This window comes from Ipomoea nil, unplaced genomic scaffold (genome assembly GCF_001879475.1).
Source record: "Ipomoea nil cultivar Tokyo-kokei standard unplaced genomic scaffold, Asagao_1.1 scaffold0758, whole genome shotgun sequence".
NCBI lineage: Eukaryota > Viridiplantae > Streptophyta > Magnoliopsida > Solanales > Convolvulaceae > Ipomoea > Ipomoea nil.
The window spans coordinates 5,714-20,824 of record NW_017617186.1 but is presented as its reverse complement, the minus strand read 5'-3'; the positions used below and the strand labels follow the sequence as shown (position 1 = coordinate 20,824).

The 15,111-nt window shown below is 36.4% G+C and overlaps 1 protein-coding gene across 1 annotated transcript; it reads right to left on the bottom strand.

The window, feature by feature from the left end:
• Window positions 1-4,497: 4,497 nt before the first annotated feature.
• On the bottom strand, window positions 4,498-11,000 carry LOC109176789 (ras-related protein RABC1-like). The gene is made up of 7 exons (XM_019326182.1): window positions 10,860-11,000; window positions 10,629-10,773; window positions 10,274-10,342; window positions 6,851-6,916; window positions 6,508-6,629; window positions 5,464-5,592; window positions 4,498-4,800 (listed from the first exon to the last, which is right to left on the bottom strand). Exons 2-7 carry the CDS (start codon window positions 10,762-10,764, stop codon window positions 4,693-4,695), a joined length of 630 nt encoding a protein of 209 aa, XP_019181727.1. The 5' UTR covers window positions 10,765-10,773; window positions 10,860-11,000; the 3' UTR covers window positions 4,498-4,692.
• Window positions 11,001-15,111: the final 4,111 nt, after the last annotated feature.

Genomic DNA, 15,111 nt, shown 5'->3' with positions numbered 1-15,111 from the left:
TCGTGACGACCCCGAGTGCCCGAGCCTCAAGGGCCCGCGAGTCCCGGTCTGAAACGACACGTAGCTGAGCCACAAGGGCCCGGCCACTGCACTGTAATCTGCTAGGCGGGGCTTGTGGAGCCCCGCCGCACGGAGCCGCCACGCGGCGGCCTATAGCCGTGCCCTAGGGCCGCTCCTCCACAACCCTAGCCAACAGCTCCCTCCTAGGGCCGTTGGCTAGTCCCGCCTCTCATCTGGTGCATACTGTGTTGTGCACCAGTGATGTTCTTCTTCACCTGTAAGACATTTTCAAGCAGATAACCACTCCCAAAACATCAACAACACATCTAAGCTCAGCAATAGCACATTCTACTAGCTCAAACACACATTATTCTAACATTTCTACTCATTTCTAAGCACAAACAATGACTTCACAGAGTCAAAAATAGATTTGGGAGTCCATGGGGTTATACCTTTGTAGATTCCTCCTCTTGGCTGGGATTCCACCTTCTTCCCAAGCCTAGCTACACCCTCCTTCACCCCTAAACAACTCAAACAAACCACACCACCAACTTAATACTAAGCTTCTCAGAGATGGAAGGATAAAAGGATTGCAAAGAAGGGAAACTATGAGAAATGGAATGCTCAGACATGAAGAAAACTTACTGTATTTTCCTCTGGATTTCTACAGAGCTCTTTGGGGAAGACAAGGTTGGGAATCAAGAGGCAATAGTCTAGAAATGGTTCATTATATAGTAGCACAAACCCTAGGAAGATACTCAATGATTGGTGGAGGGCAAAAGAGTAAATTGTTGTTTGTTCTAAAAGCATCAGGCAAGAATTTTGGAGTAGAGTGGTTCACCATGCTTCATGGACCATGGTCCAAAATCAGGATTTTAAAAGTAGTTTGGGGTTGAAATGAATTTTCCAAAAATGATTTCTAAATAGACACTTGCTTTAGGTTTCTCAGATCTCTCCCGGACTCACTCAGATAAAATTTTCAGTTAAAAACTTGGCACGCAATGTACCCGAGAATTTAGGATTTTTGTTCCAAATCACGTTTCGGTGTAGAATTTATTTAAAAGTGGCTCAAAATATTTTATTCTAACACCGATTTTATTGCAAAAATTTTTATGGAGTGAAAAATGACTATTTTGAAATTTCTTAAAACTGAATTTATAAAATTAAATTTTGGGTTGTCACAGTTGCAGGAGCCAATAATCATCTAAAGCTTCCCCAAAACCGGGAAGAAGGCTTTCAGGCACACCCCCTGCTCTCATGCTGAAAAAGTAGATCATTGAAATCCCCAATAACTACCCAGGGCAACGAGAAATGAGGCCCTGAGTTACGTAGAAAGTTCAAGGACTCCACACGCCTCCCCTGCTCAAGGAAGCCATAAAAACAAGTCATCCTCCATGGTGAGTAACCCGTAAGTCGCACATCAATATCCACATGATTCTTCGAAAAACTTAACAAACTAGCAGTGTTATTGTTTTTCCAAAACAGGGCCAGACCACCACTCAAACCGACCCTATCCACGTAAAACAACCCATCAAAACCAATTTTCACCCTCAAACGCTCATCATGTTCCATACTCACTTTAGTTTCTATCGAAAAGACAAGATTCGGCTTCTTACTTGACACAAGGTCAATAATTTCGCGAACTATGCGTGGATTGCCCAAGCCACGACAGTTTCAACTCAACGTACTCATTGTGAAGGGCGGGTCTAGCAATCTCTAGAACCTGCCAGCAGCAAGTTTTTTGGATGACTCTCTTCCAGATGCATGTGTCAACAACTATTCGTTTGAAAAGGATGGGGACTTAGTACGCCTCTTCTTCTGCTCAACAATAGCCACCTCATCAAAGATATCCCCACCTACCGGAGCAGTCAGATCGAAACCAGCTGTACGAATGTTCGTTGAATGGGAAACAACGCCATGTGAAGTCGAAACCTCATGTCTGTGAACAACAGAACTAACTTTCATGTTCACCAAACTGTTAATGTTATCGACAAGACTTTGAACCAAACCAGGGGTCGTCTACTTCGTACGTTCAGCCATAGATTCTGGAGCAAGCCACCGATTACCAGCTGACGGCACCTGCCTCCTGGAACCTGCTCTCAACCATGCCCCAAAAGGCTTATTTCCTTGGGGGTTTTGTTCATGGAGAGCCTTCAAACAGAACCGATCACAATGGCCAATAATTCCGCACAGAAAACAGAAAGTAGGTACACGCTCATACCGAAAGTCAATCGTTGTCCACTCATTACTACTCTTTTTAAGTTTCATCCCCTTCTTCAGTGGCCGGTTAACATCAAACTGGATACGGATTCTATAAAAAGAACGCATAATACCATCAAAATTCCTCTCATCATGCTTGACCAACGTACCCAAAGTGTTACCGATTGCCTCAAGCACTCCTTCATACCGAAAACCGAACGGTAAGCCATGAACCTTAACCCTAAAATCTGCTGTATTGAGAGTGACAGATTCTAGGTCCTCACCGGGCAGGATCCGATGTAAAAGTAATAGGTTTTGCTCATACGTGCAAGGTCCATCATCAATCAGATGCTAAACATCAAACTCATGGATAAAACGAAAGAGATACAACCGAGGCTTCAGTTCACTTACATTCATTCCCATCGCTAGTCTCCACACCAATGCAATCGTATCCCTAAAGAACAGAAACTTAACGGGCCTTTCAGTAACTAGCCTTCCCCGCACGTAAAACTCCTCTTGATTGGCAGTAGGACTATTCGGAACATTTGAGAACTAGTGAACATCATCGTTGTCATCAAGGTCCACCAGAGTGAGGTTAGCAAGGGCGTGGATTGAACTGGAAGACGCCATGCAGAACGCTGACGAAGAAGACCAGACAAAGCCCTAGCAAACAAAAACCCTAAAAAAGCTCCAAACGGCAGAAAGAGAAGAAACTCGTGAACAAGCGAGAAAAAAAGTTTGGCATGGGTAAAAAATATTAACTATTATATTTAAAAAAATATTTTTTTTTACTCCCTATTTATTATCTATAAAAATATTACTGCTTATTTCTATGTATAATAATAATTATTTTATTTATATAAAAGAAAAAGAAAATTTATATAAATTTTGATCAAGCAATACTAATTAAATCAACATAAATTATATAATTTATAAATATTGATTAAAAAGAACAAAATCTATAATATTTTCTCACAACTAATTAATATTAAATAGATTCTTAATAGATCATAAATGGATTTGTGTAAATATAATATACTAACTTGAGTATTTTACCGAGTAAGATAAGATGTTAATGGGTTAAACAACTCAACATATTAAGATACAAAAATTAACATGTTAGTCCATGCTTACGTCTCTTGTCAGCTTACTCCATGAATAGCATATTACTCCATGCTTACGTCTCTTGTCAGCTTACTGCTTCCGTGGCATACTCATCCCAATGGATGGGTTTTTGTCATTTTCTTTTGCTTGTCAATACGAAGGACTAGGGAAGGGAAGAGAGGAAAAGAAAATAAAAAGTAACCATTTATGTGTCCACATAGGGTTTTCGGTTTTTAGTGCATAGAGTTATGTGCATCATGATTGTCAATTTAAAATATAGGAGAATTAAAATTATATTTTAGTGTCAAGTGCCTTAGTAGAGGCATAAAATAGAACAATATTGTCAAATGTAATTAAAATAATACTTACTTTACAGACCACATTACTACACGTAAAATTTGTTAGAGGGTTTCAACACTAACTAATTTTATTAATTTTTCGGTGGGGCCCATGAGATATTAGAAAAGGAAAATACTACTCACTCTCAAATTCTATCCTAAACTTTTATTCCATCTCACTAAATTTTGATGACATTTTCATTGGGACCCACAGAATGAAGATTGCTAATCACCAATTGCCACATTAGGAAGTAAAAGTAGTGAGTGAATAAAAATAAGGAGTACATCAGTACATGTACTAAAACATATTAGAAAAACTATCTTCTCTAACATATTTTTACTTTGACAATAAATCCCCCAAAACCCCCTATTATTGATGCTCTTAAATGTCTATGATTGACATTCCGACCATCTAAAAATACCGTTTTGTGAGTAATAGCAGAGCACATATTTGATACAACTTTTAATCCATCTATTAGAGTTATTTCACTTTCACTTTAATTAGAGTCTTGAGTTTGAATCTTACAAATGAAAACTCCATAATATGTCCAACCAAAACTTGAGTTCAAAAAAGCATGTTAATATATTAAAAAAAAAAAATAATTTTTACTTTAATTGGTTGTTTAAGGATAATTTTAAACTTACACGACTCAAACTTACTGGCTGCACTCAATCCAGTAGCCCCCTCTTGCCTCTTGGCCATCACAGTCTTTGCTTAATTTATCCCTTTCCACATTTTTTGCAATGAAAATTGCTTGAGAAAATACACCCTTCATCAGAGAGTCTCTATATTTCCCATAACATATATTTTTATCTCAATCAAAACCACACATTTCACATTTCCCAAACTTACAGAGGAGACAACAAGCCAGAAATGCTACTAAAAGAATTGGCCTGTGCATTTTATGTATATGCCAGCTATATCGGAATTTACAAAATATTGAGCATAAAATGTAATGATAGATCTTCTAATGGTGAGGTGAGAACAGAGCAGAATAAATACATTAACCCGAAAAAAAATGTAAGAAATTTGATTGGGAGCCAAAAACAATCAGCAACAATTGCTTGATGAATCAATAGGCTGTGGTGGCTTTTCCTTGAAAATGTTCTTTTTGATAGCCTTGGAGGCTTCAGCCAAGAGGACTGGTGTATCAAGAATCTGCATATCATCACCACCATTGATTCATTCGTTGTATTCCATGTGAGAGATATTTAACCACAATGAAAAATTACTATATATCAACTTAAAAGATGAGACTTGCCAATAGCAAAACATACTTAAACTTCTATCAGTGGAAGCAAAGAAATATCAATGCGACAGATTATTACAGTATATGTTAATGTGAAGGGGAAAGTTAAAGGAAACAAGATGGTAGTGAAAAGATTTGGCAGAACAAAGGAGTGAGGTAGGGGATACGGTACGAATAGCTGATTAAAGGAAGAAGTGGAGATGAAAGTGGTAATTGAGTATTGGGATACGGTACGAATAGCTGATTAAAGGAAGAAGTGGAGATGAAAGTGGTAATTGAGTATTGGAGATCAAAGTAGCCATAAAGCCTAATGATGAAGCATGGAGGAAGCTTTTACCCAAACTATTTTGTATTCAGCCCATCTTTTTCTTTATTGTAATCATCTTTGAGCATCCACTTAATAAATCAAAACAAAAAGAAGACATCCCATTTTGTAATTGCTATTGTCTTCACTATAAGTAACTCCAGTTGAATATAACTTCACAAAAAATATCAAAGAAACATATGCTTGAAAATACTTGCATGGATGAAATTGAAAAAAAAAAAAAAGTTATAAAGGCAAGATTATGTACCTTCAAGATAAGCTCCTCGAAGCATTGCTGCACATTCACTCGTGTTTTTGCACTGCATTCTATAAAGAGGCATCCATATTCCCTAGCAAAGTTTATTCCTTCCTTTTTCGTTACAGCCCTTTCACCTTCCTGAAATAATTGGATGTAAAAAGCATTAACAAGTCAGAAAGCAAGTACCAATTAAAGCTTTGCATTGTAATTCTTTAGCATCTCTGTGACTAGGGGAAACCAAATGTCTGACAACCATTAACAAAAAGAAGTATAGAAACTTAGAGCATCCACACTTGTGCATATTGTGGGGAGATTTCAGCATTAATTCTTCCCTACATGAGATAATAGCTAGTGTGGAGGGGAGATAATTGAAAAATAATTGTCCTGCAAATGTGAGGATATTGTCAGGAAAAAAAAAAAAAGAAGAAGGAAGGCTGTGCGCGAACGCAAAAGCCGGGCGCGTGCAGCGCACGCGCCCGGAGGCGCGTCAGGTCGGCGCGCCTGACGCGTCTGATTATTATTATTATTTTTTTTAATTTTTTTTTTGTTTTGTTTTTTCTTTTTTTTTTTTCTCTCCCCTCCCACACTCTCTTTCCTAATCACTCTTACATTATCCCCCCATTCTCCCCAACCAATGTGGATGCTCTTAATGAAATTGACAAGGAAGAAACACTGGGAATTTGGAATACAGTAATATCAACATTTAGGTTCCATTGTGATTCATGTCATAGCCGACCAACTTAGTGTTAGAGGTAAAAGGAGAAACAGAATCCAAATATATTTAATTATTTCCTGTAGGTTAAGTGGAAATTTCACTTGGCTGATCTGAACTAGTTAGACTATAATGTATGCATGTACAAATATGTTGCATAAACGTAACAATAGAATGCTAACATCAGTCTAGAACTCAGGATGTCATATGATATGATGACAGATTTCCCATCTGAAGCATACCCCCCTCAAAAAATACTATTGAGTTTAACAAGAAAGATATAACAAAGAATGAATTTGTCAAAAAAGAAACATAATCAATTTAAATTTGAAGAAAAGTACTTTGTCAACTTTGTTTCCAACAAGCATTTTGATACAATCTTGATTTGTGGAGTAAAGGTCAATCTCTTTAGCCCAAATCTCAGAAAGATTGGTAAATGTTTCTCGTCGTGTTACATCATAAACTGTTCAGATCAGAAAACAAGGCTATGTTAGGAAAAATTGTTATCTTAATCAATAAGAAAGAACTTTTGCACTTGGAAGTCAAAGAAAATTTTAGGAAATTAAGTAAATATTGCTGAATGTCACTTCTAAGTTAGAACATCACAGTTAATTGTGGTGTAATAATTTTTATTTTTATTATAACAAAAAATCATCTCCCTAGCACAAAGTAAAGAATAAATACCCATGATAATCCCTTGTGCTCCTCTGTAATACGAGCTTGTAAGTGTTCTGAATCTTTCTTGACCAGCTGCAAAACAAAAAATCCAGAAGCATGTAAATCCAGGGGAAACAAGCTTCAGAACCCTAATAAACAAAATTAACAATAATAAATGCTTGACACCTTCACCACAGCCTAAACAAGCTTAAATGTGCAATAAAAAATATCACTATAGGAAGTGAATATACTTTTTTGTTTTGTCTGACCACAAGTTTCTTCAACCAGTCAATTAGCTACCACACACCGAGACTAATCCTATTCGTGCCAGGTAAGACCTCAAGGGTGGCAAACATTCCTTGATAGGTTTTAAGGAGTTGCATTCCGAGAACTTGAACCCGAGACCTCTGGTTAAGCTAGAAGAGACCACGCCATCTCATCCACACCCCCATGGGGTGATGTGAATTTAATTGACATTCAAACAGAAGTACAAAACTCTTCTAATTAATTTGGTATAATGATAGTAGATGCAAATGGAGATAGTGAAGCAAATCTCTATGAGTGTATTTTGTCAAGTTTGCTTGGGAAATTAAAATGAGGAACACTTGGGCAAGGACATCAACTATATGCAATCAGTTGCTATTTATCAAAGTAGTACGGAGCATTTAAGAGGCAAATAGGCAATAGTTGCTTTCTCTTTTGATATTCATCATTCTGATTTAGTCTTCCATTCAACAAGGATTTATTAGTTTTTATTGCAAAACTTAATTAATAAATTTGTATTGTTTAGTTGTGAGGCAATAGATTTGAGCAAATACCGAAGTTGGAGCATTTGTCAGAAGTGTGCAATTGGTCATTGGTGAGGTGTGAGCATGAGTAAAAAAAAGTGACGATGTAATGGATACCGGGCTTCTCTATATATATAATTTTTTCATTTCAAGGGTGGAAAGCTTGTTCAATGCGCAGTTACTAGAAGAGTAAAAGACGAATGGACACGGGGAAAATCTCACTTGGTTCAAGGATGTAAATTGTGTTAACTGCACCGTTCTTAGAGGTCATCTATGTTAACTAGTAAAGTTAACGGCAATTAATCCTAGCCTCATATGATTCCATCACGTAACTCTACAACACATTATCTTACGATAAGACATGCTATCTACTAAGGGTCCGTTTGGAAAGCAGGAAAATGATTTCTGGAAAATGAGTGATTTTCCAGAAAACATTTTCCTTTCCAGTGTTTGGTTGCATTCTGGAAAACTCTCTTAGTGTGTTTGGATCATTTTCTGGAAAATGAGTAGAATTGTATAATTAAACATTTTAATTATTTTATTTAGAATATTACAACATGTATAATAATATAATATATAATAATATAATAACAATTTTAAATATAATAAAAAAAAATAACTAATAAGATACCAAAATAATTCACCAAAGTCTTGTAATTCAAAACAACAACAGCAACAACAACAACAATAATAATAATAATAATAATAATAATAATAATAATAATAATAAGTGGTATAGTAGTAGTGGTATAGTGGTGCTGTGGTGGTAATGTGGTGGTGGTGTAGTGGTAGTGGTGTTATTTGTTATATAATAATAATAATAATAATAATAATAATAATAACTAGTGGTGGTATGGTGGTGGTGGCAGTGGTGTGGTGGCGATGGTATGGTGTTGGTGGTGGTGGTGGTAGCGGGGGTGGCGGCGATGGTGGTGATAGTGTGGTCTTGTACGGGAGGTGGTGGTGATGATGGTAGTGAGGTGGTGTGGTGTTGATAGTGTTGGTGGTGGTAATGGTCGCAAATTATGCCCTGGAATGTTCACCGTGAATGGTGAACACAAGTCCAAACGACGTCGTTTTTACGCAAAAAAAAAAAATAAAAATAAAAATAAAAAAAAATCGCGGATGTGGAGTTAACGGCGCGCGTTTGATCAAATTATGAATTTTCTATTATGAGATTACGAATGTAATGTAAATTTATAATCTCATAACAGAAAATTCATAATCGCATAAAGTAAAATATTTATTAAATTATGAATTTTCTGTTATGAGATTATGAATTTTCTGTTATGAGATTATGAATTTTCTGTTATGTAAATTTATAATCTCATAACAGAAAATTCATAATTTCATAACAGAAAATTCATAATCTCATAACAGAAAATTCATAATCTCACGGTTCCAAAGTGAATGTGTAGGCATGGTTCCAAAGTGAATGTGCAGGCACGGACTCATAATTTATGAATGTCCGTGATTTCGGACGGGAATGTGTAGGCATGCTTCCAAAGTGAATGTGCAGGCATGAATTCATAATTTATGAATATCCGAAATCATTGCTCACCTCAAATTAAAGTGAAACCGCGAAATGTGAAAATGAAGAAGAAAAGTCACGTAATTAATTAAGGAAAAAAAAAAAGATAACGGTGTACTAACACCGTTGGAACCGTGTTCACCATGAATGGTGAACACGGTTCCATGGCATAACGATTGGGTAATGGTGGCGGTGATTGTGGCGGTATGGTGGTGGTGGGGTGGCGGTGGTGGTGATGGTGGTAGTGAGGTGGTGGTGGTATGGTGTTGATGGTGTTGGTGGTGGTAGTGTGATGTTGGTGTAAAAGTTGAAAAATGACTTCCTTAACAAAAAAAAAAGGGAAGTCATTTTCCCCAAAACAAGCATATTTTCCAAAGTCAAGGGAAAACATTTTCCGTTGACTTGATTTTCCAAATTTCCAAACACACCCTAATTCCAATTCCAAATTAGTATTCCCGGTAATTCTTTTTCCACCAACCAAACAATGAAATTCATCTTCCAAGTAATTGTTTTTCCATGGAATTCCAATTACACTTCCCTTAAAATATTTTCCGCGAACCAAACGAGCCCTAAGTACTTCTGCTAAGAAAAGTCAAGGATCTTGGCTTTTTTTTTTTTTTATTTTATGAGCTCCTCAAGACAGACCAATGCATTCCTGTTTTCCTAGATCTTCGACTTGGTGCCCTTTTCTTTTCATTCCAATCATGCTGTATAACATCAGTTACCATATCTAACAGATCAGCTCCTTGGAAGCAAAAGAGCCATAACCAACTAAATTGCATAAACTATAAGAGAAATCCAGAGGACTAAAGTTCTTATACCAGCACAAAGCACAGTGTTTTCTCCCATTTCTTAGATTTCAATGCAACAGACAGAAAACATATTGTTCAAATGATAAAACATGGCAATCAGCCTCATTATGTCATTGTTTTGGACTTTTAGTACAAAAAGCTGGGGTAAAGCACATTGTGTTGCATAACCAGAAAGAAAGCATAACAATATGCAAAAATATAAAAAATGTAGCAGTAAATATTCGAAAGGTTGAGGGGCAGGAGGTCAAATATAAAAGCTTCAGATGAGGAACTAAAAACCATAATAAACAGGTGAAAGCAATATTCCATTCTGTATTACCTGTATCCCAGATTGCAAGCTTTATCTTCTTCCCTCCCATATTGACATATTTCACCTTAAAATCAACACCTATCATTATAAAAATCAGCATATACCAGATTCAGAATGGTCATCAAATGAGGATAAAACTGAAAACTTTCCATTATAAAATATCAATTGGAAAAGCACACAGTGGACACGTATATGCAAATCAACCCCATGATTTTAACAAGCTTTTATGTGATTCCAAGGACACAAGAACGGAAATAAAATCTAAAGCATATGATTTTATTTATAATGGATTCAGAAAATGTCAAGTTATTCAAAACCCATGATTATCTGAACTCCGGGAAATTAGAACCAAAAAGAGCAGTACCAATGGTGGGGGATAGATCCTCGAAGCTTTCAGACGTGAAGCTTAGGAGAAGAGTGCTCTTCCCGACGCCGGAGTCTCCGATCATCAGCAACTTGAACAGCAAATCAAACTCCGGGGATTGACTATTCGTCTCCATGATTGCTCTCTGACGATGGATAAACAATATGCAATTCTCAAACTTATATATATATTATTATAAGAAGTAATTACAATGTAATGCAATATGCATACATGGATCGATTGTGCAGTTGTACGAAGAACGGGAAAGTGTAGCGGAAAATCTCCCGTCCCAACTCGGCGATCCGACTCAAAGCGCTTTCAATGAGTAGTGGCCCTTTTTTACAATGTGACACCAGCCTCACGAATTATTTACTTGTGAGACTGTCAGGGACGGTATAAATAAATATAAAAATGCAAATATGCAATACAATATAAAATATATTTGTTACTTATAACTTATAAGAGATAGTCTAGTATTACAATTTTATTTTGACCAATCTGTCTCAAGGACCGCTTAGTCGGAGATGACCACGGTTCGATTCGAATTGAAATGTGGACTATTAAAACCGGATCGAAACCAGAACCGTACACTGTACGGATGGATAAGGTTCCGGTTCCAAATCAGTATTTTTTTTAAAATAATTATTATGTATTATTATATTAAAGTTTAACTATTATTTTAAAAAATTTTAAACTTTAAATAACATTTTAAAATTTTAAATTTTAACTATAACAATTATTTTTTGGAAAAAAAAAATCAAATAAGTCCCTAAACTTTATCTAAAAAGTCAATTAGACCTTTAAACTTTTAGAAGTTGCAATTAAACCTACAAACATGTTATTTTAGAGCAATAAAATCCACTAATCTGTTGGTGACCTGTAATTGCGGGTTAATTAGGATTCCAGCCAACTCCGATGAACCTCCAACAACCACCCGACTAAATTTCAGCAAAAAAGGACAAATCTAGCGACCGGCAACCATTGCCATCAATGGTCGCCGGTATTTGTCCTTTTTTGTGGGAATTTGGTTGGATGGTTGCCGGAGGTTCATCGGAGTTGGCTAGAACACTAATTGACCTGCAATTACAAGTCACCAAGAGGTTAGTGAGTTTCATTGCTAAAAAATAACATGTTTGTGGATTTAATTGCAACTTCTAAAGCTTATAAGGGTCTAATTGACTTTTTGGGTAAAGTTTAGCAATCGTTATACCGTGGACCCTGGTCCTATATGACGTCGTTTTGAACTTTAATTTTAACGGAGACCGTTTGTTGTTCAGTTTGCATTATAGTGTTTTTTTTTTAACTGTAAAGTATGTGTATGTATATCATGTTAAGTGTTTCTGCACATCATGTTACGAAATTCTGTACATTAAACGTAAAGATTATGTACATGAAATTGATTAGTAGTTGTATAACACAACATGTGACACCCCGAAATCCAAATTCAATTAAGGGATTAATTGAGTAATTAATCCTATTTCAATTTGTAATTTAATTCCTTAAATTCCTGAAATTTAATAGTTGGGAACTAGTAATTGACTAGTCAACCCCAAAGTCAAAGTTGTACATTGAGCTTTGTAATGAGTTCTCTTGTCCCCTACACTTCCTTATGTTAGTAAGGGTATTCTTAACCTTTCACTTGTGGTTGGTATTGTAACCTAACCTAGTAGACCACCTTCATTCTCTCCTTACACTTTTCTAAAAATCTAGCTCCACCTTCTCTCTAAAAAGGTGAGTAGCTTTTCTTCCAAGCCAAGTTGGAACCTTGCCAAAACTTCAAGAGTTGCTTCCAAGATTCAACCTTTCTTATATTTGGGCATCTAGAATGGTAAGATCTAAGTTCATCTTGTGTTTTTGGTTTTATCTAAGGTGTCTTTTCTTAAAGATAGGATCTTTATGATCTTTTGGTATGTTCTTGAAGTGGGTTTGGAAGGTGAGCCTAGTGAGGAGCTTGTTGAGGTGTAAAGTGAAGTCTTTAGTCTACAAGAGCTAACTCATTGATAGGAATATTTTTGTAAGTTTTGATGAGCCAAATGTATCTTTAGATCCCCTTAGTTTTTAAGTCTTTAGTACAAGCATCATAAATCAAAATATTGAAATCAGAAGGAATCTACCATAGGAAGAACAAAGTTAATTTGAGAAATTAATTTTGGTCCTACGAGTATTCATCTGTGAAAGAAGCATAAAGCAATGGCGTTGCAAAGAATGACTGGATGAGCCTAACGGCGAAATGGTAGAGGTCCTTACTCTAAATGATCACACCCGAGATCGATTCCTCCCCAAGGACTTATGTTTTTTGTAAGGCAGATTTTGAAGGAGCATGATGTGTCTAAAAGAGCACAATGCCATCTAAGAAGCACAATGCTGTTAGAGGAGCACAATGCACAATGCCACCTAAGAAGCACAATGCTGTTAGAGGAGCACAATGCACAATGCCACCTAAGAAGCACAATGTTGTCGATTCCTCCCCAAGGACTTATGTTTTTTGTAAGGCAGATTTTGAAGGAGCATGATGTGTCTAAAAGAGCACAATGTGTTCGAAGGAGCACAATGCCATCTAAGAAGCACAATGCTGTCAGAGGAGCACAATGCACAATGCCACCTAAGAAGCACAATGTTGTCTAAGAAGCACAATGTTGTCAGAAAAGCACAATGTATCGAAAGAAGCACAATGTTCAAAGTTAAGGAGCACGATGTTCAAGTCAAAGGAGCACAATGTGGCAAAAGAGCAAGATGATCAGAAATTGGATAAATTCGAAGGAATTTACTCCAAGTCCACCCACATGCCACAAGACTCCAAAATTGCCTGAAAGACATTTGATCAGAACGGAAAAATATTTATGAAGGCATGAATATAAAAACTTATCCTAGAAATAAATTCTATCAGATGAATTTATTTCAAAGATTCGTTGGATATTCAAATTGACAATTAAAGTAATATTTTTAGAAACAACTAGAAAATTAAAGTTGTGCTAAAGAATTACTTTGTCAGGCAAGTTGACAAATCAAATCAAAATTGAAGATCTACTACTGTCAACAATATCAGGCTATGAAGATTCAAATTTCAAATTATCCCACTCCAACGGATATATTTGATTGACTATAAAAAGCCATGAAGACTTGAAGACAAAGTGTGTGGGGCAGAGGTGAACGAGATAGAAATGCAATACAAGTGCAAAATTCAAAAGTGCTAGTGCTCAAAATATTCTAAGAGACTTAGTCTGAATAGTCTCAAATCTAGTTGGAGAGAGAATTAGAGAAATACAAATCCTTGTATTTGTAAATTGTAGAAAGAGTGTAGCTGTGTGCAAAATACTCTAGTGAGTGTAGCTGTGTGCAAAACACTCGTAGTTGCTAAGTGTAGCTGTGTGCAAGACACTTAGTTGGCGTTGAGTATAGCTGTGTGCGGAATACTCGGAGTTGAGTGTAGCTGTGTGCGAGACACTTGGAGCAGGGTGTAGCTGTGTGCAAGACATCCGGAAGAAGTGCATGTGTAGCACTTGTTCACTATTGTAACTGTGTGTGGAAAATAGTGAATTTCTTCTAGACGTGAAAGGAGAAAAGTGGACTAGGAAGATTACGCCACTTCCGAACCACTATAAATTGTCTCTCTTATTTACATACCGCACTTACATTATTTGCTATATCTATCTATCTCATCCGACTAACCCGTTTACTATTCACAGTTAATCTTAATCATCCGGGTTTAGTGTGTTCTCACGTATGCATGTGACTCAAACTTCTCAAGCTTAAATACTAATTTATTCTAAGCAAGTTTGACGTGCTGCATGTAACATTCGTTACACGGACGACGTGACACGATATTTATTTACAATCTTGAATATTGTTATTATATATTGAGTGCACCATCTCCTTTATATATTCAAGATATCTCTGCCACTTTACATATCACTTGTACCTATCTTACTTATACTTGCACACTTAATTTACTAGTTGGGCATAACTCTTTACTATTATTCCGCTGTGCAGTACAAACTTGCTCTATTTACTTGTTACTTAGAGTTGAAGTTACCGAAGAGTTATTTAATTTGAAAAAGCTTGAAAGTCTATTCACCCCCCCCCCTCTAGACTTTCACCAACCTATCGGGACCAACAATTGGTATCAGAGCGGTTGTCTATTTGAGTCAATTTTGACTGCTAGACAGATCTCGAAAAATCAAGATGATGAAAAGAGATAATGCTCTTGCCCAAAATTTATTATTTTCCTTAGAAAAATTTGACGATTGGAAAATTCGCATGCAGGTACATTTATCCGCATTACACGATGAAATGTGGGAAGTAGTTACAAGTGGTCCTATTGAGATTTTACAAGTCAACACTTCATCTGTACAAACAAGTGACACTCCACAGTACATTCCAAAACCAAAAGTGGAATGGTCTCGTGAAGATAGAACAAGAAATAACTTGGACAATATTGCCAAGGATATTTTGTTTAAATCTATCGATGACACGATATTTCCAA

What these genes read in the sequence shown, in the direction of transcription:
- LOC109176789 (XM_019326182.1), bottom strand. Translation starts at nt 10,764, where the DNA reads ATGGAGACGAATAGTCAATCCCCGGAGTTTGATTTGCTGTTCAAGTTG. An exon ending in GGATCTATCCCCCACCATTG is followed by an intron (nt 10,343 to 10,628) that starts GTACTGCTCTTT and finishes TTATAATGATAG; the next exon opens with GTGTTGATTTTAAGGTGAAA. An exon ending in AGCACAAGGGATTATCATGG is followed by an intron (nt 6,630 to 6,850) that starts GTATTTATTCTT and finishes TGATCTGAACAG; the next exon opens with TTTATGATGTAACACGACGA.